The 27,667-nt window shown below is 42.8% G+C and overlaps 1 protein-coding gene across 1 annotated transcript in view; it reads left to right on the forward strand.

Annotated features, from left to right (window-relative positions):
- Window positions 1–27,667, forward strand: part of PDLIM4 (PDZ and LIM domain 4) — a 525,321-nt gene that overhangs the window by 489,577 nt on the left and 8,077 nt on the right. The window contains exon 6 of the mRNA XM_069244747.1: window positions 15,297–15,417. Coding sequence (XP_069100848.1) covers window positions 15,297–15,417 — 121 coding nt within the window. The remainder of the gene's footprint in view (window positions 1–15,296; window positions 15,418–27,667) is intronic.

Genomic DNA, 27,667 nt, shown 5'->3' on the forward strand with positions numbered 1-27,667 from the left:
ACGCACTCACACACCCCCTCTACATACACAGACGCACACCCCCATGCACCCACACAACACACAACACCCCCCCGCCCCCCTCCCCTAACGGACGATCGACTTACCTGTTCCGTCGATCCTCCGGGAGGGGACGGGAGCCATGGGGGCTGCTCCGCCGACACCACACCGCCAACAGAACACCGCTGCGCCGAATCACAGGATGTGATTCGCTGGGCGGTGTTCTGTTGGCGTGGCGGTGGAGGTGGAGCAACTTCCACTTCCCCGCCGCCCGCCAGTATGGCTGTTGGCGGCTCTCCGTCCTAAAACAGACGGAGAGCCGCCAACAGTCATAATACGCCGAGCGGCAAACCGCCACTACTGGCGGTCTTCCGCACGGCGGTCCCTCGGCGGTCTTGTTAAAAGACCGCCGAGGTTGTAATGGCCCCCTATATTGTTCTTCCTTTCTTGTGACATTCCTTCCTGATCGATAGCTTTTAGATACGTCAAAAATTCTTCCTTCCTTCTAGTCCAAGGCAAAGGTGGATCTCCTTTGTGTTGAAGGAATTTTGCAGGAGGCTCAAGTTGCATACTTTCTTATAATGTCTTTTCCTTGTCCAACAAACAGTCTTTGATCTTTAAATATCAGTATTTCCTTTCCTTGGAACACAATTTATGTGGTCCGAATACACTTGCTTGGGAACAATACCAAAAAAAAACTAAATGTAATCCCAAATTCCCCAGGACAGCATCTCTGCATAGATTAGCAACTGTTCAGTTTGCGCGATACAACATAAACAAACTAGACTCCTCAGGAACAGCGTCAGCGCGTTGCTAGGTAACAGTGTAGCACATGCGATGAGAATGATGCGGCTTTAACCCGTTAAATGCGGGCGTCGGCCACTGGCCGACGCCCACACACCCTCCCTGGTGCGGGTCACGACCAGTGGCCGACACCAGGAAGGGCATTAATAAATCCTCGGGTGCGTCGCACCCGAGGATTTATTTTTTATTTTTTTTCCCCCCCCGGGAGACACGGAAGCTACCGTGTCTCCCCCCGCCCCCCACCCGCCCCTTTGTGACGTCAGCGCGCCGCGAGGCGCGCTGACGTTGCAAAGGTGTTTTCCCCATGAAAGCAGGAAGCAGCCTTGCGGCCGCTTCCTGCTTTCATGGGGAAAACGGCCTTTTTCACGTTCGGGAAGGCCTCGTAAGAAAGGGGAGAGTCTCCCCTTTCTTACGAGGCCTTCCTGAAAGTGTTTCCTGGCCCCCGATCGCAGCACAGCTGCGATCGGGGGCCAGGAAACACTTTCAGGAAGGCCTCGTAAGAAAGGGGAGACACTCCCCTTTCTTACGAGGCCTTCCTGAAAGTGTTTCCTGGCCCCCGGTCGCAGCTGTGCTGCGATCGGGGGCCAGGAAACACTTTCAGGTTTCCTGGCTCCCCCGATCGCAGCACAGCTGCGATCGGGGGGGTCAGGAAACATTTTGAAAAGGCCTCGTAAGAAAGGGGAGAGTCTCCCCTTTCTTATGAGGCCTTCTGAAACGGTTTCCTGGCCCCCGATCGCAGCACAGCTGCGATCGGGGGCCAGGAAACCCCACTAGACACCAGGGATTTCACTTTTGGGGGGCAGCCCCCCCCCGGAAAACGGGCCGCCCCCCCCCGGATAATTTTCCTAAAAAAATAAAAAGGTAGGTGCCCCCTGGGGAGGGGGGGCGGCGCAATCGCGCCCCCCCCCCCCCCCAGGGGATTTTTTTTTTTTTAAAAAAAAAAAATAAAAATAAAAAATAAAATGAAATGACAGGGGGTCGCCCGTGGGCAGGGTGACCGCCTGTGGGGGCAATTTTTTTTTTAGATGTTGTAGGGTTTCCCTGGGGGCCATTTTGGCCCCCAAGGAAACCATACAACAACTAAAAAAAAATATATGTATATATCTATATATATATATCTATGTAGATAGATATATCTAGGTACATGGATATATCTATAGATATATCTATGTAGATATATATTTATATATATATATATAGGTAGATCTGTATCAAAGAGATTTATAAAGCGCGCTACTCACCTGTGAGGGTCTCAAGGCGCTGGGGGGGGGACGGGGGGGAGGGAAAGGGGCTAGGAGGTTCACTGTTCAAAAAGCCAGGTTTTGAGGCCCTTCCTGAAAAGAAGTAGGTTTTGGGTCTTGCGAATGTGGGTTGTGAGTGCGTTCCATGTTTTGGGTGCAATGTAGGAGAAGGATCTGCCCCGGTGGTGGTGTGTTTGATGCGGGGGTCAGAGGCGAGAGAGAGGTCAGCTGAACGGACGTTTCGTGTGGGGGTGTGGAAGGTGACTCTCGTTGAGGTAGGCAGGGCCTGTGTTGTGGAGTGATTTGTGTGTGAGGATGAGGATCTTGAAGGTGATCCTTTTGTCAATGGGGAGCCAGTGGAGGGATTTGAGGTGTGGAGAGATGTGTTCGTGTCGGTGGAGGTCGAGGATGAGTCGTGCTGCTGAGTTCTGGATGCGTGTAGTTTGCACTTGAGTTTTAGAGTGGTGCCGGCGTAGAGGGCATTTCTGTAATCAAGCCTGCTGCTGATGAGTGCGTGAGTGACAGTTTTTCTGGTCTCTGTGGGGATCCATTTGAATGTTTTTCAGTATACGGAGTTTGTTGAAGCATGAGGAGGTAAGAGCGTTGATTTGTTGGGTCATAGAGAGGGAGGAGTCTAGGATGATGCTGAGGTTGCGTGCGTAGTTGGCGGGGGTGGGTGCAGGGCCTAGCGTGGTGGGCCACCATGGGGGGTCCCAGGTTTTTTTGGTGAGGGCCAAAGAGGATTATTTCGGTTTTGCTTGAGTTGAGTTTCAGGTGGTTGGCTGTCATATATACATCACTTTTGTCAATATGTGTGTGGTTTCCCTGGGGGGAAAAGGGTCCGACTTGTCTAGTGGCAGTTTTAGTGCCATAAAGAAGCGCAGAAGGTTTATATGCCTACTGCAAAGAGCACATCTGTATTTTATGTAAATAGCTGAGTACATTAGTAAAGTCTATGGAGAGATGAAGGGCACTTTTGCTGGGTGGTAATGAGGGAATCCGAGGAGGAGGGAGTGGGAGCACCAATAATGATTGTTGGAATGGGCGCAGGAGGTGCTAAAGACTGTGACGAATGGTATGTGACAAGGTGTTTTTTGAGTGTCTTGAAAGTACGTGCTGATTGAGGGAAGAAGCGCAGGTAAGGTGGCCTCTACTGTTGCACGTATCTCACACACACCATCGATTTTGTGACTGTCTACGTAGGCTAGTGTTTTAGAGCAACAGTTTAGCCAATAGCAGAGATGGCATCTTGATGGATGACTGCTGCCTGCACTCGGGTTATAGAGGACCGCTCTGACATAGGATCAGAGACTGAGACATCAGATACTGAGGCAGCATCTGAGGGATAGGACAATGGCGCAGACTCTGGGAGTGATTTTTCAGTCAGAGGAGTCCCATTCGAAAACTCCTCTTCCAGTACATTATGAGGGAGGTGATGAGGACAGTCCTGCTGTCCCTTCGCAAGCTGTTCGTGCAACTGGGTAATAGTGGGTTAGGCCAACCCAGAGAGCAGGTGAATGCGGTGGCAAGCAGAGAGAGAGTGCTCTCTTGGGAGCTCACCAATTTAGTTCAGCCCCAAATTCCACCACCCAAATCATATTGTGGAGACATCAAAATTGTCTATGGCAAAACAAACTGGTTTTGTAAGGCAGGCACCTGTGTTTTTGGTCCTGGATTCGGCGGCCATATAGAGAAACACACTAAACCCAAACATTTCTGGAAACTAGACATTCGGGGGAGTCCACAGAGGTGTGACTTGTGTGGATTCCCCAAAGTTTTCTTACCCAGAATACCCTGCAAAGCTGAAATGTTGAGAAAAAACTCTATTTTTCTCGCATTTCTGTCACACAAACTACAGGAATATGCTGGGATCCACAACATTCCTACCACCCAGTGACTCCTCACCTGTCCTGATAAAAACACTACCCCACTTGAGTGCCTACACCTAGTGCCTGTGTCAGGAATGGATCACCCCAGGGTCAACAGCTGCCTCACGTAAGGACCAACATTGACCGTTGTGTGATCTATTCCTATCGCAGGCACCAGGCCTAACCACACAAGTGAGGTATCATATTTATCGGGAGACTTGGGGGAACGCTGGGTGGAAGGAAATTTGTGGCTCCCCTCAGATTCCAGAACTTTCTGTCACCGAAATGTGTGGAAAACGTGGTATTTTAGCCACATTTTGAGGTTTGCAAAGGATTCTGGGTAACAGAACCTGGTCCGAGCCCCACAAGTCACCTCATCTTGGATTCCCCTGGGTTTCTAGTTTACAAAAATGTGCTGGTTTGCTAGGTTTCCCCAGGTGCCGGCTGAGCTAGAGGCCAAAATCCACAGGTAGGCACTGTTTACTATGAAAAAATGTGATGTGTCCACGTTCTGTTTTGGGGCATTTCCTGTCGCGGGCGCTAGTCCTACCCACACAAGTGAGGTATCATTTTTATCGGGAGACTTAGGGGAACGCCGGGTGGAAGGAAATTTGTGGCTCCTCTCAGATTCCAGAACTTTCTGTCACCGAAATGTGAGGAAAACTTGTTTTTTTAGCCACTTTTTGAGGTTTGCAAAGGATTGTGGGTAACAGAACCTGGTCCGAGCCCCGCGAGTCACCCCTCCTTGGATTGCCCTAGGTCTCTAGTTTTCAGAAATGCACAGGTTTGGTAGGTTTCCCTAGGTGCCGGCTGAGCTAGAGGCCAAAATCTACAGGTAGGCACTTCTCAAAAAACACCTCTGTTTTCTTCCAAACATTTTGATGTGTCCACGTTGCGCTTTGGGGCGTTTCCTGTCGCGGGCGCTAGGCCTACCCACACAAGTGAGGTATCATTTTTATCGGGAGACTTGGGGGAACGCCGGGTGGAAGGAAATTTGTGGCTCCTCCCAGATTCCAGAACTTTCTGTCACCGAAATCTGAGGAAAACTTGTTTTTTTAGCCACTTTTTGAGGTTTGCAAAGGATTCTGGGTAACAGAACCTGGTCCGAGCCCCGCGAGTCACCCCTCCTTGTATTGCCCTAGGTCTCTAGTTTTCAGAAATGCACAGGTTTGGTAGGTTTCCCTAGGTGCCGGCTGAGCTAGAGGCCAAAATCTACAGGTAGGCACTTCTCAAAAAACACCTCTGTTTTCTTCCAAAAATTTTTATGTGTCCACGTTGCGCTTTGGGGCGTTTCCTGTCGCGGGCGCTAGGCCTACCCACACAAGTGAGGTATCATTTTTATCGGGAGACTTGGGGGAACGCTGGGTGGGAGGAAATTTGTGGCTCCTCTCAGATTCCAGAACTTTCTGTCACCGAAATCTGAGGAAAACTTGTTTTTTTAGCCACTTTTTGAGGTTTGCAAAGGATTCTGGGTAACAGAACCTGGTCCGAGCCCCGCGAGTCACCCCTCCTTGTATTGCCCTAGGTCTCTAGTTTTCAGAAATGCACAGGTTTGGTAGGTTTCCCTAGGTGCCGGCTGAGCTAGAGGCCAAAATCTACAGGTAGGCACTTCTCAAAAAACACCTCTGTTTTCTTCCAAAAATTTTGATGTGTCCACGTTGCGCTTTGGGGCGTTTCCTGTCGCGGGCGCTAGGCCTACCCACACAAGTGAGGTATCATTTTTATCGGGAGACTTGGGGGAACGCCGGGTGGAAGGAAATTTGTGGCTCCTCTCAGATTCCAGAACTTTCTGTCACCGAAATCTGAGGAAAACTTGTTTTTTTAGCCACTTTTTGAGGTTTGCAAAGGATTCTGGGTAACAGAACCGGGTCCGAGCCCCGCGAGTCACCCCTCCTTGGATTGCCCTAGGTCTCTAGTTTTCAGAAATGCACAGGTTTGGTAGGTTTCCCTAGGTGCCGGCTGAGCTAGAGGCCAAAATCTACAGGTAGGCACTTCTCAAAAAACACCTCTGTTTTCTTCCAAAAATTTTGATGTGTCCACGTTGCGCTTTGGGGCGTTTCCTGTCGCGGTCGCTAGGCCTACCCACACAAGTGAGGTATCATTTGTATCGGGAGACTTGGGGGAACGCCGGGTGGAAGGAAATTTGTGGCTCCTCTCAGATTCCAGAACTTTCTGTCACCGAAATCTGAGGAAAACTTGTTTTTTTAGCCACTTTTTGAGGTTTGCAAAGGATTCTGGGTAACAGAACCTGGTCCGAGCCCCGCGAGTCACCCCTCCTTGGATTGCCCTAGGTCTCTAGTTTTCAGAAATGCACAGGTTTGGTAGGTTTCCCTAGGTGCCGGCTGAGCTAGAGGCCAAAATCTACAGGTAGGCACTTCTCAAAAAACACCTCTGTTTTCTTCCAAACATTTTGATGTGTCCACGTTGCGCTTTGGGGCGTTTCCTGTCGCGGGCGCTAGGCCTACCCACACAAGTGAGGTATCATTTTTATCGGGAGACTTGGGGGAACGCCGGGTGGAAGGAAATTTGTGGCTCCTCTCAGATTCCAGAACTTTCTGTCACCGAAATCTGAGGAAAACTTGTTTTTTTAGCCACTTTTTGAGGTTTGCAAAGGATTCTGGGTAACAGAACCTGGTCCGAGCCCCGCGAGTCACCCCTCCTTGTATTGCCCTAGGTCTCTAGTTTTCAGAAATGCACAGGTTTGGTAGGTTTCCCTAGGTGCCGGCTGAGCTAGAGGCCAAAATCTACAGGTAGGCACTTCTCAAAAAACACCTCTGTTTTCTTCCAAAAATTTTGATGTGTCCACGTTGCGCTTTGGGGCGTTTCCTGTCGCGGGCGCTAGGCCTACCCACACAAGTGAGGTATCATTTTTATCGGGAGACTTGGGGGAACGCCGGGTGGGAGGAAATTTGTGGCTCCTCTCAGATTCCAGAACTTTCTGTCACCGAAATCTGAGGAAAACTTGTTTTTTTAGCCACTTTTTGAGGTTTGCAAAGGATTCTGGGTAACAGAACCTGGTCCGAGCCCCGCGAGTCACCCCTCCTTGTATTGCCCTAGGTCTCTAGTTTTCAGAAATGCACAGGTTTGGTAGGTTTCCCTAGGTGCCGGCTGAGCTAGAGGCCAAAATCTGCAGGTAGGCACTTCTCAAAAAACACCTCTGTTTTCTTCCAAAAATTTTGATGTGTCCACGTTGCGCTTTGGGGCGTTTCCTGTCGCGGGCGCTAGGCCTACCCACACAAGTGAGGTATCATTTTTATCGGGAGACTTGGGGGAACGCCGGGTGGAAGGAAATTTGTGGCTCCTCTCAGATTCCAGAACTTTCTGTCACCGAAATCTGAGGAAAACTTGTTTTTTTAGCCACTTTTTGAGGTTTGCAAAGGATTCTGGGTAACAGAACCGGGTCCGAGCCCCGCGAGTCACCCCTCCTTGGATTGCCCTAGGTCTCTAGTTTTCAGAAATGCACAGGTTTGGTAGGTTTCCCTAGGTGCCGGCTGAGCTAGAGGCCAAAATCTACAGGTAGGCACTTCTCAAAAAACACCTCTGTTTTCTTCCAAAAATTTTGATGTGTCCACGTTGCGCTTTGGGGCGTTTCCTGTCGCGGTCGCTAGGCCTACCCACACAAGTGAGGTATCATTTGTATCGGGAGACTTGGGGGAACGCCGGGTGGAAGGAAATTTGTGGCTCCTCTCAGATTCCAGAACTTTCTGTCACCGAAATCTGAGGAAAACTTGTTTTTTTAGCCACTTTTTGAGGTTTGCAAAGGATTCTGGGTAACAGAACCTGGTCCGAGCCCCGCGAGTCACCCCTCCTTGGATTGCCCTAGGTCTCTAGTTTTCAGAAATGCACAGGTTTGGTAGGTTTCCCTAGGTGCCGGCTGAGCTAGAGGCCAAAATATACAGGTAGGCACTTCTCAAAAAACACCTCTGTTTTCTTCCAAAAATTTTGATGTGTCCACGTTGCGCTTTGGGGCGTTTCCTGTCGCGGGCGCTAGGCCTACCCACACAAGTGAAGTATCATTTTTATCGGGAGACTTGGGGGAACGCCGGGTGGAAGGAAATTTGTGGCTCCTCTCAGATTCCAGAACTTTCTGTCACCGAAATGTGAGGAAAACTTGTTTTTTTAGCCACTTTTTGAGGTTTGCAAAGGATTCTGGGTAACAGAACCTGGTCCGAGCCCCGCATGTCACCCCTCCTTGGATTCCCCTAGGTCTCTAGTTTTCAGAAATGCACAGGTTTGGTAGGTTTCCCTAGGTGCCGGCTGAGCTAGAGGCCACAAGCTACAGGTAGGCACTTCTCAAAAAACACCTCTGTTTTCTTCCAAACATTTTTATGTGTCCACGTTGCGCTTTGGGGCGTTTCCTGTCGCGGGCGCTAGGCCTACCCACACAAGTGAGGTATCATTTTTATCGGGAGACTTGGGGGAACGCCGGGTGGGAGGAAATTTGTGGCTCCTCTCAGATTCCAGAACTTTCTGTCACCGAAATCTGAGGAAAACTTGTTTTTTTAGCCACTTTTTGAGGTTTGCAAAGGATTCTGGGTAACAGAACCTGGTCCGAGCCCCGCGAGTCACCCCTCCTTGTATTGCCCTAGGTCTCTAGTTTTCAGAAATGCACAGGTTTGGTAGGTTTCCCTAGGTGCCGGCTGAGCTAGAGGCCAAAATCTACAGGTAGGCACTTCTCAAAAAACACCTCTGTTTTCTTCCAAAAATTTTGATGTGTCCACGTTGCGCTTTGGGGCGTTTCCTGTCGCGGGCGCTAGGCCTACCCACACAAGTGAGGTATCATTTTTATCGGGAGACTTGGGGGAACGCCGGGTGGAAGGAAATTTGTGGCTCCTCTCAGATTCCAGAACTTTCTGTCACCGAAATCTGAGGAAAACTTGTTTTTTTAGCCACTTTTTGAGGTTTGCAAAGGATTCTGGGTAACAGAACCTGGTCCGAGCCCCGCGAGTCACCCCTCCTTGGATTGCCCTAGGTCTCTAGTTTTCAGAAATGCACAGGTTTGGTAGGTTTCCCTAGGTGCCGGCTGAGCTAGAGGCCAAAATCTACAGGTAGGCACTTCTCAAAAAACACCTCTGTTTTCTTCCAAAAATTTTGATGTGTCCACGTTGCGCTTTGGGGTGTTTCCTGTCGCGGGCGCTAGGCCTACCCACACAAGTGAGGTATCATTTTTATCGGGAGACTTGGGGGAACGCCGGGTGGAAGGAAATTTGTGGCTCCTCTCAGATTCCAGAACTTTCTGTCACCGAAATCTGAGGAAAACTTGTTTTTTTAGCCACTTTTTGAGGTTTGCAAAGGATTCTGGGTAACAGAACCTGGTCCGAGCCCCGCGAGTCACCCCTCCTTGGATTGCCCTAGGTCTCTAGTTTTCAGAAATGCACAGGTTTGGTAGGTTTCCCTAGGTGCCGGCTGAGCTAGAGGCCAAAATCTACAGGTAGGCACTTCTCAAAAAACACCTCTGTTTTCTTCCAAAAATTTTGATGTGTCCACGTTGCGCTTTGGGGCGTTTCCTGTCGCGGGCGCTAGGCCTACCCACACAAGTGAAGTATCATTTTTATCGGGAGACTTGGGGGAACGCCGGGTGGAAGGAAATTTGTGGCTCCTCTCAGATTCCAGAACTTTCTGTCACCGAAATGTGAGGAAAACTTGTTTTTTTAGCCACTTTTTGAGGTTTGCAAAGGATTCTGGGTAACAGAACCTGGTCCGAGCCCCGCATGTCACCCCTCCTTGGATTCCCCTAGGTCTCTAGTTTTCAGAAATGCACAGGTTTGGTAGGTTTCCCTATGTGCTGGCTGAGCTAGAGGCCAAAATCTACAGGTAGGCACTTTGGAAAAAACAGCTGTGTTTTCTATAAAAAAAATAGGATGTGTCCATGTTGTGTTTTGGGGCATTTCCTGTCGCGGGCACTAGGCCTACCCACACAAGTGAGGTATCATTTTTATCGGGAGACTTGGGGGAACACAGAATAGCAAAACAAGTGTTATTGCCCCTTATCTTTCTCTACATTTTTTCCTTCCAAATATAAGAGAGTGTGTAAAAAAGACGTCTATTTGAGAAATGCCCTGCAATTCACATGCTAGTATGGGCACCTCGGAATTCAGCGATGTGCAAATAACCACTGCTCCTCAAAACCTTATCTTGATCCCATTTTGGAAATGCAAAGGTTTTCTTGATACCTCTTTTTCACTCTTCATATTTCAGCAAATGAATTGCTGTATACCCAGTATAGAATGAAAACCAACTGCATAGTGCAGCTTATTTATTGGCTCTGGGTACCTAGGGTTCTTGATGAACCTACAAGCCCTTTATATCCCTGCAACCAGAAGAGTCCAGCAGACAAAACGGTATATTGCTTTCAGAAATCTGACATCGCAGGAAAAAGTTACAGAGTAAAACATAAAGAAAAATGGCTGTTGTTTTCAGCTCAATTTCAATATTTTTTTATTTCAGCTGTTATTTTCTGTAGGAAAACCGTGTAGGATCTACACAAATGACCCCTTGCTGAATTCAGAATTTTGTCTAGTTTTCAGAAATGTTTAGCATTCCGGGATCCAGCATTGGTTTCACACCCATTCCTGTCACTAACTGGAAGGAGGCTGAAAGCACCAAATATAGTAGAAATGGGGTATGTCCCAGTAAAATGCCAAATTTGTGTTGAAAAATTCGGTTTTCTGATTCAAGTCTGCCCGTTCCTGAAAGGTGGGAAGATAGTGATTTCAGCACCAGAAACCCTTAGTTGATGGCATTTTCAGGGAAAAAACTACAAGCCTTCTTCGGCAGCCCTTTTTTCCCATTTTTTTGGAAAAAACAAAATTTTCACTGTATTTTGGCTATTTTCTTGGTCTCCTCCAGGGGAAACCACCAACTCTGGGTACCATTAGAATCCCTAGGATGTTAGAAAAAAAGGACGCAAATTTGGCGTGGTTAGCTTATGTGGACAAAAAGTTATGAAGCCCTAAGCGCGAACTACCCCAAATAGCCAAAAAAGGGCTCAGCACTGGGGGGGAAAAGGCCCAGCAGCTAAGAGGTTAATGGAAACCGCGTGGTGCTGCGTTACTTGGTAACGCTGCACGCAATCCTCTCGATGCGATGCACGCGCAAGTAGCATTAAAAATAAATCAGCCGTAAAATACAGTAGTTACTGAGCACTGTTTACAGCAACAAATACACCTTGCAACATAACTTTAAAATGTCTAATACAGGCCTGCTTCATCAAATCTTCAGTCGAATTTTAAACGCATGGGTCGAAAGAAAAACTTCACCGCGTCTGTGCTGTCAGTCCACCGCTGGTTGATGGCAGGTGAAATCCTTCAAACTTGTCGCCAACTTTGTAATGAAACACCGTGTAGACAGTGAAATCGCTCGTAGATTTATTTCAGTAAACAGCACAGCAACGACCGCCGCAGGTGATCTCCTCTAATGGACTCTCCTTCTCACTGCCTCCACATTCCATTCTTGTGCACGTTCCATAAAGAGAACTAGCACAATAAATACGTAAAGAATAAAATACAACAAGTTGCTTATGTGTATCACTTAAATAAATACTACTTTCACCCATCACTATAAACATCTACTTTTAGGTATTTGGAGGTTTAATTCATTCTTAGATTTGCTTGTAATTTTCATAATTGCTTCTAAAACTGAACAGCAAACTTAAAACACAATAGGCAACAAATTACTCCAAAGAGTTATCATGAAAGACCACATATCTTGGTCACAATTCTGCAGAGAAAGATTTCTGTGTACAATAAAGTAGCAATCGGGTGCCTTGTGAGGAAATGTGTGTGAGCTAGAGAAAGGCCTAAACCAGGAAAACCTAATGCAAGGGATCCTGGCAGTGAGAGGGACACGTTGATTTTTGCGGCTGCATGGCATCTGGCAAAAAAATGACTTTGGCCTCCATTGCTGTGGTTACACCATCCATTTAGAGCTGAGGTAATTGCAAGGGTCCTGCGGGCGGAGCACCAACTGGATCCCCTGAGGGAAAACATTGACCTGTCATCCATTCCACCACAGGGCGGCCAGGTCAAAATGATGCTGACACCATCTTATTTAGGGCAGGGCTTTCGTCACTGGATTTCTTTGTCCAAGATTGCCATGTGGGGCATGCCAGGCAGATGGGCTTCTCAAAATATGAATGTCAGTCTAGCACCAGGAAACAGAGACCAGAGTCTCCTGTTACCTGAACAACTACCCACCACGGTCCAGCTGATCTTCTGAGACCTTACCACTGAACCCATAAATTAAGTTTGAGTGTTACACCTTATAACTACAGAGCTAGATTCATGTCAAAAGAGTGATGAAGTACAGTGCTATGCACATACTAATGCTTCATTCAACATTATGCACCATAATCGGAATTGTTGAATTACAGTATAGGACACAATACAAAAAGATAGATGAGCTATAAGAGCAGTCAGGTTTGAAATACGTTTCAGTATTATAATCAAGGATGTTTTACTATAAAAGAAAGCTTGTATACTGAAACTGTTTTCCTTGATACATTTTCAAAGTGGCTTTTGTTTAACTTTCAAGGCAGTCCCAGTGCCAGGATTTATTAGTCCTTGGAGTTTGGTGAAGGTGACTGAGGTTGAAACTTCTGGAGAGCACAGTTTAAGGCTTGTCACCCCAGGGAGTGGATCAATTTGCTTAAGTTGGAAACTCTCCAAACTCTTTCAAACCACAGTCTCTACTTGCCAACATAAATGGTTTTAAATCTTTGAGATACATAATCGCTTTTGTTCATGCCGATTGTTTTGATAAATGTCTTAACAACCTTAGGCAATCCTTTATTATTCCACCAAGATCTAGATAAAAGTAATTTTAAATGTATCACAATAAATGTATGTTTAGAAAAAAACACTACAGATTTCATTTAGAAGAACTTAATTCGACCACAGTATTTATTTATTTAGTTAATTGATTTGTAAACCAAAGCCTTGTGACAGGCAGCCAGCTTCGTACTTCAGAAGACTATATTGTAAGCAAGTCGTGAGTCAAAGGATTCCCTTTGAGGGTGATGGTCGAAGAGTATATGTGGGAGGTCGGATTTGAACTTTCAGATCGGCGATGACTTTGGATGGGGTTCGAAAAGGCACTCAAAAAGGCCCTGCCGCTTTTTGGAGTGGGGATAGTCCTCATAATTCTGAAGTGGGACATCTTTGTTTCGGCTTGTTTTGTTTTCTATCGAAAGCTGGCAGGTTTAGTTGGTTTCTAACATCTAGTCAAAACCAGTCCCAGAGCAGTCTTCTAATCACCTGGATAAATCTACCTTCATGGCTCTTGTGTTGAGCCTGACATATGCAATGAGGTTTCCATTACTGGGCATAGACTCACAATTAAGCCCTCACACAAACATTAAAATAGACTACCGAAGTAAAAGAAATTGGTTTCTATGTACAATGGAGGTATGAAGTAAATAATTACATCTAATATGGTTCTGAAATACAACAGCCCCTCATGCATTTAATGGGAATGGGGAGGATGCACCCAAAGCTAATAGAAAGACAATGAGACTAAAGTGCTACTGTGCACAATTTAACAACACATGATGTCTTTGCCAGTGAAAAATGTAATCTTCAATTTTGATTCTTTCCAATTTGTGCCTGCTAATAAAAGAATTCCCACCTTAGGGCCCATATTTATACTTTTTTACACAAAACTGCGCAAACGCAGTTTTGCGTCAAAAAGTATAGCGCCGGCTTGCCTCATTCCAGAGTGCCAGCCAGGCCCAAATTTATGTAACCCCGCAAGCCAGCCCAAAGTGTGGGCTAGCATACAGGAAAATTATGTTAGCCAGGTGTTGGGGGGGGGGGGCAATATGGGGGAAGGGAGATTTCTACAAAAAATGACTCTAGGCTGGGTAGAGGCAAAAAAAAATGCCTTTAACCAGCCTAGTCTCATTTCCTGACATAAAATCCATCTATACCACATGACTCCTTTCTTATGAAAAACAGGAGTCTTGCCCACCACCCCAATGGCCAGCACAGGGGACAAGGGTATTGCCCATTGCGCTCAGTGCCATGTCGGGGGGTCCATGTCAGGGCCCCCAATGGCACTTTAATTTGTTTTTTTTTAATACTTACCTCTACTTACCCTACTTACCTGGAATGGAGTCCCCCATCCTCTGGTGTCCCTGTGGACAGGGTGGGGGTGTTACTGGGGTTTATGGTGGGCACCTGTGGGCTCTTTCCATGGTGTTTGGCCACGAAAATTGGTCCGGTCCACAGGTCCCCTAACGCCTGCCCTGACCCAGGTGTTAAATAATGGTGCTAAGCAGGCCTAGCACCATTATTTAGGCCCGCCGCCCCCCATGCGCCATTTTTGCACAGGAGGATAAATAAGGTGCTATGGGCTTGGAGTCATTTTTTGGACGGGAACGCCTAACTTGCATCTCATTGACACAAGGTAGGTTCATGCATCCAAAAAATTACTTTATCTCCAATATTTTGATGCTAGAGAGATCTAGCGTAAACATATAAATATGGAGTTAAGTTTGCGCTTAATTAGCATAAAATATTACGCTAATTCAGCGCAAAGAAAGCATAAATATGCTCCTAGGTTTGCTTAAAGATTTTTTTTTAATTTTAATTTAGCAGTAAATATGGTGTTCATCTTCTGCACTGTTTTTGATTTTTTTATACTGAGGCACCAACCCTCAATAGCAGATTGCACTGCCAGAAGGAGGCAGTCAACAGATACAACTCAATAGCTGCATTGCAAGGTTTTGGGACTTGCATTTGAAGATGGCATCTTTCCTTCTTCCGCTAGGAAATGCACATATGACATGGCAATATAGAATAATGAGGAAGTGCACCTGCTTTCAGGTCATCACACCCATTGTTCCTTTCACCACATTTCCCGCAGTGCCAGCAGCAGGCATGAGGATGCGGCAGGCCTATCTTTCTGCACTGTTGCTTGCATTAAAACATTTTGTTTCAAATAGATGCACATGGGAAGCAACTGCCCATGTCCCCACGATTTAAATAATAATAATACATTTGAAAGTGTGCAGAGAAGAGTACAGACCTGTGCTGCTCCTAATATAAGCAGCAGACCCTTTAAGGACCCGAAGTCATTGCTATTCCGCTGCTTTTTGTGTCACAGTTCAGCACTGAAATAAGGTATGCATGATAGTTTGGTGCCACACTGCAATAAAGAAGTTGTTAAGCATTTCTATACAGGTGCGACAGAGCGAGTAGGTATACCAGAGGGTATGTTTTTTTTTAAGTGTGATGGCAACTTTAGTCCCACATTGGTGCCGGCATTCACATTCATTACATAAGCAAGTTTTAAACACCAGCACAATGTATTGATTAATAGCAATAAGAATAACATCAACCATTGGTTTACAATTATTAATTTGTTTTTCTTTTTTCCACTTTGGCAGGGGAGAGACCTGAAAAGCAAGCAAACACAAGAGGCTTAAAATCCCCAGTGTCAAAACTTGGCAGTCCGCTGCCTGGTTTACAGCTGCTTCCTGAGTGCACTGGGTGTGGAAATGGAATTGTGTAAGTGAAGCTTTCCCCAATATTTATAACATTTCGACTAGGTTTACGCTAAACAATAACACATACATATGTTGAGAGGGCCAAAACAATCACAATTTTGTGGATTACCAATAAACCTATTTATGACATTACCGCCGAACGTGAAATACCATTAGTATTCGTGAATGCATACTCCTTAAACTTAAACTGTGCCTGGACTAAGTGAACCAGACTTCCACCTTTGACAGGAACTACAGGCCTGACACCAGGGCAGTGCAGTAGGTCCGGAATTCTGCATAGTAATTACTGATTTCACAATGTTATCCCAAAGGCCTTATTTAAACTATGGGATACTGGTTGTATTCTTTCAAGGCCATGGACTAAAATACTGCAACGCCTTGAGCGACTTTACTTGTGCTCTGCATTTAGAGATGTCCGCCAGCCCTACGTGTGTCTACTCGTAGCAGAAACGGCACTCATGACTGATCCTGTCGATATGTAACACATTTGACGGACGGCTCTATCAAACCGAATGGTTGCACATGTAATTTTTAGCAAGTTTTATAAGTGGGATTTTGTTTTAAAGGAGAAATAACAAATGACACTCGCACCATATAATTTTTCTTCTATTTTGTGAAGGGTTATTATTTTTTCCACTCGTATCTCACCGCCAGGCTTTACTTGGTGAGTCAAACAGCAAAAAAGAAAAAAAATAACACTGCCCTCTCCAAATCATGGAGACAAAGTTAAATGTAAACCTCCAACAGCGTGTACTCCCGTGACCAGTTCAAGTGGTATGCTAGTGATGGAGCCAGAGTAGCTCCGCTGATGACATACTTAAGGTCTGTCCACATGTAAATCTGGCAGGCTGGCCAAGGCTTTAGCGGAGAGGGTACTCTGTTACATTTGTAATGGAGTACCATCTCTGACAAACTCTGAATCAGGCCCCAAAGTTTCTTGACCTGAAATCAGGGACTTGAATTACTGGTCAATTTTACATATGCAGAATTCTATTTCCAGGCGATTTTAGCACAATAATTCTTCTTGCTTTTAATACAAGAGGAAACCCAGGGTGTGCATCACTTTTGAGTGTACTGGTAATTGGGTGGGGAGTTTTCTACTCTGGAAATACTTCTCCACCCAAATTTGGACTGACCTCTAGGTAAAAGGAAATATATATATATATATATATATATATATTCCACAAATAGCATCGTCCCGTGAATCTGAGAAACCCGAGGAAACTCAGAGAGACAAAAACGACTGGCCGTAACTCAAAGTATGCCCAACAATCGCTTTAATGCTTTTTCATGGCAACACAAATAGCATAAAAAACCTGACGCATTTTGGAGCAAGACGCTCCTTGATCACAGGTTACCACAGTCGCGTCATTACAACTATGCCAAATAGCCACTTGCACTGTCTCATTCTATGCTAAACATAAACGAAGGACTTTCAAGTCCATACTAACTCCTTGAGAATTGTCGGCCATCTTGAAACATTATAATAGTCATACACAGAGCATCTACTATATCTACAGCTCCAGGGTATTTCATTCATCTAATCAAAACTTGTATTAATACAAAATGAGAAATCTTAAAGACAATAACAAATGCTTATTCACACGACAAAAGAAACAAATTCATGTCTACTAGCTTAAGCAGAAAAGTCGAGTTTACACATCTTGTTCCTATAAAATCCAAATATTGTCATCCAATATCACATTGCATGTTTTTAAATTGTTTTCTATTGTTCATACCAACCCCAATTGAATATAATAGTTTTTTTGCTATTCATATTACTGTCCAGGTGCCGACATATCAACCTATAAAGACATAAAACACAATATATATCTATTACTGTTTATCACATCTCACAGTGCTTACACAAACTACATAACACGACTGTGCTAATTCTAAACATATATACCCCTCCTACCACACCACGGATTAATGCCTGAAGTACTGTTGTTGGATACTGAAAGATATTACACAAAAAAATATATTTTATGTGATATTTGTTTGATTAAGTTATCCCAGATGTACTGAGAGTTCCTCATCAAGGTTGAGACCCCCAGGGTAATTAGGTGTGTACTTTATAATAAATTTAGATTCCAATCTTCTTAGCTCCTGTTCTCTGTTGCCACCACTTATGCGAATTGGAATACTATCTACGACACAAAAATTTAGAAGATTCACATTTTTCTGATGAAAAGTTGCAAAGTGCATTGCAACCGGATACGTCTTATCTTCCTTGGAGATAGCCCTCATATGTTCCAAGACATGCTTTTTAGCCTTGTGAATAGTGCTGCCTACGTAATATTTCTTACACGGAAAACTTAAGGCATACCCACAGAAATCTGTGTTGCATGTCAGATGTTTTTTATGATAAATGGTGATATTTGTGGAGACAATTGGATTTGTTGACAGTTATTACTACTCTTGCAAGCTTTGCACATTCCGCAAACATAAAAGCCACGTATAGATGACTGTCTTATTGTGCCTGTAGACTGAATTAAACTTCTGCATAAATTATCCTTCAGGGACCTACATGTCCTGAAAGTTAATTGAGGTTTCTTAGCTATAGGACCCACCAGATGTTCATCCATTCTTAGTATTTCCCAGTATTTTGTTAAACCTCCTCTAACTTGCCATGTTTTGTTGTGAAAACTTGTAATAAATCTCACTGGTTCATGATCCTGAGTTTTACCTTTCGTTTGGGGCACTAATAGTTTAACACGATTAATGGGTAACACTTTTCTACATGCATTCTCTATATGTTTACAAGAGTATCCTCGTTCTAAAAATCGCTTAGTCATAATCTCTACTTCCTGACGGAAGTCTTTCTCCTCACTACAATTTATCTTGGCTCGTAGTAATTCCCCATAAGGAATACTACGAATTAAACTACTAGGGTGACAACTATTTGCATGAAGCAAGCTGTTTCCTGCTGTTACCTTGCGATAGAGTGTGCTAACCAATCTTGTCTCTTTTACCTGTAACTTAAGATCTAAAAACTCTACTTCCGAACTGTGGATATGTGATGTGAATTTAAGATTGAATTGATTCAGATTAAATTGTTGAACAAAAGTTCTAGCTTCATTTTCATTGCCCTTCCAAATACAGAATATATCATCAAAGTAACAAGCCCATAGGACAGCATGTTCTTCAAAAAGATAATTATTGTATACCACTTGCTCCTCCCACCAGCCTAAGAAAAGTCCTGCATAGCTGGGGGCAAAACATGTCCCAATTTCTGTCCCCTGAGTTTGTCGGTAAATTTCATTATCAAAGATGAAAAAATTGTTTTTTAGACAAATTTCCATCATCTGTAGTAACATGTCTGTATGTTGTAAAACAGAAATAGACCATGCTCTCAGAAAGTGTTTACATGCTTTGATACCTAACTCATGCGGAATGCATGTGTGTAAACTTTCTACATCAAAGCTCAACAATAAATATTGATTTTCCCAGCACACACCATTAACTTGTTTAAAAAATCACAGGTATCTTTAACATATGATGGCAATGTCTCTACAAATGGTCGTAAAAAATAGTCCACATATTTTGATGTGTTCTCCAACATAATACCTCTTGAAGAAACAATAGGTCTGCCTGGAGGATTAACAACATTTTTATGCAATTTAGGTAGTAAATATAGTACCCGACGTTTAGGATAGTCACAGTTCAAAAATAAATATTCATGTTTTTCAAAGATTCTGTTATCTAACCAACCTTGTAATTTCACTAAATACTCTTTGTTTGATAGACAATATTTCTGACTAGTCGTTTTCTCATACTACTCTGTATTACTTAACTGTCTTAATCCTTCCCACCAAATATTTCTCCAGTGGCTAAATTACAACATTTCCACCTTTATCTGATGGTTTAATTACCAGATTTTTATTTTTATTTAATTCCCTTATTGCTTCTACCTGTTTCTTGTTGAGGTTTTTGTAACAAACTATTTTCTTCCTTTCACGAAATTCCTTAATCATACATTTTTCAAATATATCAATGGATGCGTTAATAATTTGGGGACACAATTTAGATCTGGGTTTAAATAATTTTGCTGTTCCACTATCCCAATCTGTTTCAACTCCTTCTTGTTGTAAATTTACAATAGGATCCTTCACCCAGGTGTCATCCTCCATTAATTGACCAATAGTCTGAAGTACTTCCAAGTCTCCTATTTGGAGTTTAAATGGACTTCTCACAGCTGTTGTTACATTCTGTGACCCCACAGTCTTTGTTGCATGCAAGTATTTTAATTTAAGTTTTCTGATAAAATTAAATAAATCAATTCTACTAGTGGTGAAATCAAATGTAGCTGTTGGACAGAAAGAAAGTCCTAAAAATGTGACTTCTTCTTGTGTTTTAGATAGAACGGTATTAGATAAATTAACTACTGTTTTATTCCTACTTTTGTTGTTATTTGGCCCCTTTTGCGGATCCCCCACAAGCTTTCGATGTCTCTTTATCGCGATCCATTTCCTCTGCTTCCTTCTCTGCCTCCTCTTCCACGACCTTTGAAGCCTTGGGCACCTCTTCCTCGCTGGGCCTTCGTTCTTCCCTGTGCCATCAGGTCGAATTCCTTTAAAATTTGGGATTTTACTCCTTCCACCTCAGATTGATTAGAGACATCACTTTCACTATTATCGCTTTCCGTGGCATCTGCCTGCTTTGTGATCTCACTTGCAGCCATTGACATTGATGCACTCATTGAGTTCCATATCCGTTTATTTTGACTCTTGTCTGTAATGCCACTTCTCAAATTGTCAGACTTCCTTCCAAATGTTAGCACCTGGCCTTTCTCGTAGTCACATTCGTCCCTGAAAAATTTGCACAGTTTTTTAGCCATAATTTCACCCTCTGCTTTCTCAAGTTTCTTTTGTATATTTTCCATTTAATTTTTAAATTCACCTGCAGTGCATTTGTCCTTCAGTGTTGCGGTACATTCTTCAATTTCTGCAGCTTTCTTCTCAACATCCTTTTTAGCATATTTAATCAATATTTTCAGCATTTCTAAAGAGCAATTATGATTGTTCGTTGCTCATTCTTCTATCATTTGTAGTTCTGGATTATAAACTGTTGGTAATACAAGCACAGCCTATTTATTTTCTACAACATACAGACATGTTACTACAGAGGATGGAAATTTGTCTGAAAAACAATTTTTTCATCTTTGATAATGAAATTTACCGACAAACTCTGGGGACAGCAATGGGGACATATTTTGCCCCCAGCTATGCAGGACTTTTCTTAGGCTGGTGGGAGGAACAAGTGGTATACAATAATTATCTTTTTGAAGAATATGCTGTCCCATGGGCTCGTTACATTGATGACATCTTCTATATTTGAAAGGGCAATGAAAATGAAGCTAGAACTTTTGTTCAACAATTGAATCTGAATCAATTCAATCTTAAATTCACAGTACATATCCACGGTTCGGAAATAGAGTTTTTAGATCTTAATTTACAGGTAAAAGAGACAAGATTGGTGAGCACAGTCTATCACAAGGTAACAGCAGGAAACAGCTTGCTTCATGCAAATAGTTGTCACCCTAGTAGTTTAATTCGTAGTATTCCTTATGGGGAATTACTACGAGCCAAGAGAAATTGTAGTGAGGAGAAAGACTTCCGTCAGGAAGTAGAGATTATGACTAAGCGAATTTTGGAATGAGGATACTCTTGTAAATTTATAGAGAATGCATGTAGAAAAGTGTTAACCATTAATCAAAATAAACTATTAGTGCCCCAAATGAAAGGTAAAACTCAGGATCATGAACCAGTGAGATTTTTTACAAGTTTTCACAACAAAACATGGGAGGTTAGAGGAGGTCTAACAAAATACTGGGAGATACTAAGAATGGATGAACATCTGGTGGGTACTATAGCTAAGAAACCTCAATTAACTTTCAGGAGATTTAGGTCCCTGAAGGATAATTTATGCAGAAGTTTAATTCAGTCTACAGGCACAATAAGACAGTCATCTATACGTGGCTTTTATGTTTGCGGAATGTGCAAAGCTTGCAAGAGTAGTAATAACTGTCAACAAATCCAATTGTCTCCACAAATATCACCATTTATCATAAAAAAAATCTGACATGCATCACAGAATTCTGTGTCTATGCCTTGAGTTGTCCGTGTAAGAAATATTACATAGGCAGCACTATTCACAAGGCTAAAAAGTGTGTCTTGGAACATATGAGGGCTATCTCCAAGGAAGATAAGAAGTATCCGGTTGCAAGGCACTTTGCAACTTTTTATCAGAAAAATGTGAATCTTCTAAAATTTTGTGTCGTTGATAGTGTCCCAATTCGCATAAGAGGTGGCAACAGAGATCAGAAGTTAAGAAGATTGGAATCTAAATTTATTATAAAGTACGCAACTATTTACCCTGGGGGCCTCAGTCTTGATCAGGAACTCTCAGTACATCTGGGATAACTTAATCAAACAAATATCACAGAAAATATATTTCTTTGTGTAATATCTTTCAGTATCCAACAACAATACTTCAGGCATTAATCCGTGGTGTGGTAGGAGGGTATATATGTTTAGAATTAGCACAGTCATGGTATGTAGTTTGTGTAAGCACTGTGAGATGTGATAAATATATATCTTGTGTTTTATATCTTTATAGGTTGATATGTTGGCACCTGGACAGTAATATGAATAGCAAAAAACGATTATATTCAATTGGGGTTGGTATGAACAATAGAAAACAATTTAAAAACATGCAATGTGATATTGGATGACAATATTTTGATTTTATAGGAACGAGATGTGTAAACTCGACTTTTCTGCTTAAGCTAGTATACATGAATTTGTTTCTTTTGTCGTGTGAATAAGCATTTCTTATTGTCTTTATGATTTCTCATTTTGTATTAATACAAGTTTTGATTAGAAGAATTAAATACCCTGGAGATGTCGATATAGTAGATCCTCTGTGTATGAAAGAAAATACTAGTATAATGTTTCAAAATGGCCGACAATTCTCAAGGAGTTAGTATGGACTTGAAAGTCCTTTGTTTATGTTTAGCATAGAATGAGACAGTGCAAGTGGCTATTTAACATAGTTGTAATGACGCGACTGTGGTAACCTGTGATCAGGAGCGTCTTGCTCCGAAACACGTCAGGTTTTTTATGCTATTTGTGTTGCCATGAAAAAGCATTAAAGCGCTTGTTGGGCATACTTTGAGTTACGGCCAGTCGTTTTTGTCTCTCTGAGTTTCCTCTGGCTTCTTGGATTCATGGGACAAGGCTATTTGTGGAATGTTTTTAAAGGGTCGCCCCCTTGCCGTTAACTCACCGATGTGAAGTGGCCGGATTTCAGCTAACATTTCTTATATATATATATAATAATTAATACAGAGATGCAGACATGTTGGGTGTGACTTTCTCTTACAGTTTAAAAGGGAGCTGTAATATTTATTTTGTATTAGAAATGGGGGCCACAACTGTTTGGTCAGCACCAAGCCTCGTTTGGTGGACGTAGCCAGTATTAACTGGAATTGCTGTCATTGATATTTATATACATATAGATATCTATACACACACACACACACACACATATATATATATATATATATATATACACACACACACATATATGTATAAATATATATATATATATGTATATATATATGTATGTATATATATATACCTATTTCCTTTTATGTAGGACACACCCACTAAAACACTGATGTGCGCACTCCCACATCCAGAGATACGTTGTTAAAGCCACTCTCACCCCCACATACACCCTCTCTCACATATTCTGACACCCACAGAGGCAGCAGCCAACTTCCGCTGTGCATGGCCAAAGGGCTGTGCACAGCATGGGGTTGGGTGGTTAGGGTCTGGCAGCAGGCCAGGTCTTGCCGGAAACCTCTGCTGCACACAGGTAAAGGCCACTCACAGTGTAAGGTTGGGTGCTCATAAGGGGTTGGCTTCAGGGACTGGCCACAGGCATGGACGCGTGGACGCGGCTGGACAACACCTTCCGTCTCTGCTGCCACTGGACCACAGAGAAAACACAACCTCCTCCCATCCCCGTACTCAGAGGTAGGGAGTCCTCATTGCCTGTGTACTTTGTGTGGTAATTGCATATGAGCTCTGGACCACTGCAGTCATATACATGTCACAGTTATTTTTTTAAATCACTGTGGTATGCATATGTTGAGAAAACAATTGTGAGAGACATGGATGGGGACACACTGGTACAAGACACATATCGCATACATTCACAAATGTCATTGTGGTGTTAGTATTCATTGCCAAATGAATGCTGGCACCACAGTAGCACATTGCAAGGGGACCATGTTGTGCTTTCAGTTTTTTTTTATTTTTTTATCCTCATTTACCTTCCAAATATTCCCTTCACAGAGGGGGGGAATAGAGATCTTACTAGCTGCTCACAGCCCGTCTCCAAACACATCCTCCCTGTCTAGGAACTCCTTCCGCATAAGATCCGATGCGGGTGGCAAAGGAGAGTAATCATAGGATCACACCCTACATGTCTATACCTTCCCCAATTCCCAACCATCATTTCAGTGGATTCCAAAATCTCGTTTTCTTACAATCCTTATCAAAATCTAGCTTAAAATTATAGATTAAAGAGTTTTTCCATTCAACAAAAGTAGGGGGGACAGTGCTAACCCATTTCCTACATATCTCCCTTCTTGCCACAAGCATCATATGAATCAACAGTTTATCTCCGTCTCTACCCAGTTTCTGCGCCTCTTGTGAGCATCCAAAAATCACTACCAACGGTCTTACCTTCAGCATTGTGGGTAGTATTTCCTTAATTGCTTCACCCACCCCTTGCCAGAATTTGCTAAGTTGGGGACACTCTACAAACATGTGTAGGTCATCAGCTGATCCACACTTTTTGCACCTCACCATATTATCCTGTTTCAGCCTGGAGAGCTTTGCAGGAGTCCAGAAAACTCTGTGAATTGAAAATAAATGATTTCTTCTTAGCGTAGTAGGTTTAACAGTATTATAAAGAAGTGTAGTAGATACTTGCCAAAAATCCTTAAAATGAGGCTCCGGCAAGCACTCTTTCCAGACTTCTTTCGGGAGGGTAAATTTGCCGTCCACAATATCCATAATCAGCCAGTACCATCTAGCCACTTCTTTCTTCAATGGAGTATCCAGCTGTGGCTGGTCCTCCACACTATTAGTGCTTCCCAATTCCTCAGTCACATTCCTTGCCCAGCTCTTAATCTGAAGGTATTTCAATTTGGACAGCCTCCCCCCACCACCATATTGAGATTTTCAAACGCCCTGACTTCTCCATTGTAACAAAAATGCCCCCACTGCTATAATCCTGCATCTTTCAATGGAGTGGCCAAGGCATCTTTAGTCCATTCCGGAGAGCCATTGTAAGGGGACCATGTTGTGCTTTCAGTTGTGTATGTGAGCCAGTATATGTATGTGCGTGAAATTGAATTGCCTGGTTGAGGTAGTCAATATGTGTGCCACTTGCAAATGGGTTTGATGTGACTTACTTTTATTCCATAGCCACTGCTATTGTACCATGTATATTGGGTACCCAACAGCCTCCCTCCATCAGCAATTTGCCACTAGGAGAACTGTAACATCTAAACACGGCAGTCGGAACACCGTCCACTTGACGGAGGACACATGCCTGCCGCACCAGGGGATTGACAGTAATACCGTCAAAATCTAAATCAGGCCCTTAAAGACATGTTTAGTATTTTCTTTAAATGTTTTATTGAACCAATATTATGCTATCAATAAACATTTCAATGTGTGAATTTATAAAATATACATTAGATTATAGTTATTGGTGACTTTTGACAAAGCCAATAGCTCTGCTTGATGAATGTTGATGTGCTGACTCTGTGATAAAGCCGGTATGCCACCCACATATATTTGGTGTTCCGTCCCACTGACAAAGCTAGTAGGTCTACCTTACTTAAAATGACACCTTTTATACTAGTACATGATATATTTAGTCATGTGTGGTGGGGGCATTGGCACATTTCCTCGCCATAGGATTGGCCCTGCATCCAACCTCCACCATGCAGGGCAATGGATAGCTTACTTTACACTCAAACAAAATTCGAAATTTACTGAAAAACGCAAAGATTAAAGTGACGTTATAATGAGGAATTGAACTGTTATCATACCTTACATTAAAAAAAAATTCACTGCAAATAACAAAGGTTAAAGGAACGTTATATTTAGGTGAAAATGTCAGTTAAAACATATTGTTTTAAACTAAGAAAACCTAAGAAAAACTAAGAAAATTCACAAGTTATTGTTATCTCAATCAATGATAATTTATATCTTAAAGTAACCACAACTCATTCCCTCGCTATCTATGGCTAATTATCTCATGTATGACATCACCCATGACATGTTTTGACACCATTGATCACACCAATGCAGTATCAGAAATAACATAATTGAAAACAAAACTGTGCATGGCGGGGGCGCGCACAGCCACCCTTACGCCAGGCATGGCCTTAGGCTGTGCTTGGCGTGGTGTTGGACACAGGTCTGGCGTTTACAACACATATTGTCAGAAATATATTCTAAAAAATCTAAACAATCACTAAACATATTCTCACTCTTTTCATATATGATACAAACTACATTCACATATTTATACACTCCATGCATTCACAGATTTCACTAAAAACTGCAGCATTACAGTATTAAGATAAGAGATGGGAGAAATGACTGTCATTCATTACACTGAATAATAGTTTAAAGCAGCCACTCATTTTGATAGTTTAATATGTTTGAAAATGTGTTACGTATCTACAATAGATTTCTGGCATAACAGTTGCCAGAGTTCATTAACCTATTTTTGTATTTCATCAATAAAAACCTAATGAAATAAAACCTGGGTGGAGGGTATCACGGGTCATGAGTGCGTATTTACATAAATATTGTATAATATAATTTAATCCACACACTGTGATACATTGGTGATATTAGGTGAATGTGACCTAATACAAGAATGTGTTACTTAACTAATGATCAGTCATTCTGCAGAAGTCAAACAAAGTACAAGTTCTTGCTTATGTGCATTGTCTTGTGTGTGAACATCTGATGTGGTGCACCAGCCTGCCACGTGTGTGCACCAGTGAGTGCATGGAGAGTCAGTATGGTCCACTACGCAGTTTATAGTGCACCATATTCGTCCAGATGTTGTCTTGACAGTGTGTTTGTAATGGTACGCCACCAACAGAGAAGCAATGGTAGCAGTGGAAGAATTTAGAAGAAGGAACAATGCTGTAAAGGGATCAAAGCACAGAGCCTCAGTGTTATGGAAGAGGTTGTGGTTCAAGCAGTGTTTGGGAAGATTCCAGCGCTGATCAAGAATTTAAACTATGGCTTCATATATGGTCTGCTTTGACTGCCATTGTGCCTAGATATATCCCATCATACTCTTGCTGGTATATAAAGCCTGTCCAATGTGATGAGGGCAATATAACAACTTTTTTCTGCCAGATTAGAGTCGTGCGAGAGAGTAAAACGAAAGACATATTGAGACTGACTAAATATTTGAAAACACACAGTGTATCAATTCATAAACATATAACGATATATTGGCTACAATATTTTAAAGCACAGTGACTTTGAAGTCGATATTCGGGCATACAGTCCACTAGAATCTTCTTTCATATGCTGGAACGGGAAAACTGTAACGCTTCCGAGAATCAATCGATAAATCAATAAGTATATATATAAGGATATGAAGATGCTGTAGTTTTGACGGTGATTAGTCAGTATCACAGAAACCAGATGGGATTCTGCTGTCAAAAACTAGAATTTGCTGCTCAGTGTTAGCTTGCTTTGAAATGTTAATATACATGTTCTAATATATCATAATTTAATATGAGCAAATCTAGAGAGCAAGAGAACACTAAATAACACTTGACACTTGCTGGTGTTATTACTCATCAGACTCTACCCAGATCAAATATGAAATAGATATGGTAGGGTGACCAGATACTTTAAAAAATAAAAATCGGGACCAGCCTCTGACACAGTTGGCTTGCAGTTTTATAGCAATCGTTTATACCCCTAATAGTTGGCACTTAATTTGCTTCTACAAATGTGCTGCTAATTGTGAACAGATATACATGAAGGTGCCTCCATTTAAAAATCCAGAACATGTCGAACATTTGCAGAAACTGGACATTGCAGCAAACCTGCCAACACACATGGTGCTACTCACCCAGGGAAGAAATTATATCACACGGCAAACACAGGGTGTACTGGAAATTC

The sequence above is a fragment of the Pleurodeles waltl genome, chromosome 7 (genome assembly GCF_031143425.1).
Source record: "Pleurodeles waltl isolate 20211129_DDA chromosome 7, aPleWal1.hap1.20221129, whole genome shotgun sequence".
Classification (NCBI taxonomy): Eukaryota; Metazoa; Chordata; class Amphibia; order Caudata; family Salamandridae; genus Pleurodeles; species Pleurodeles waltl.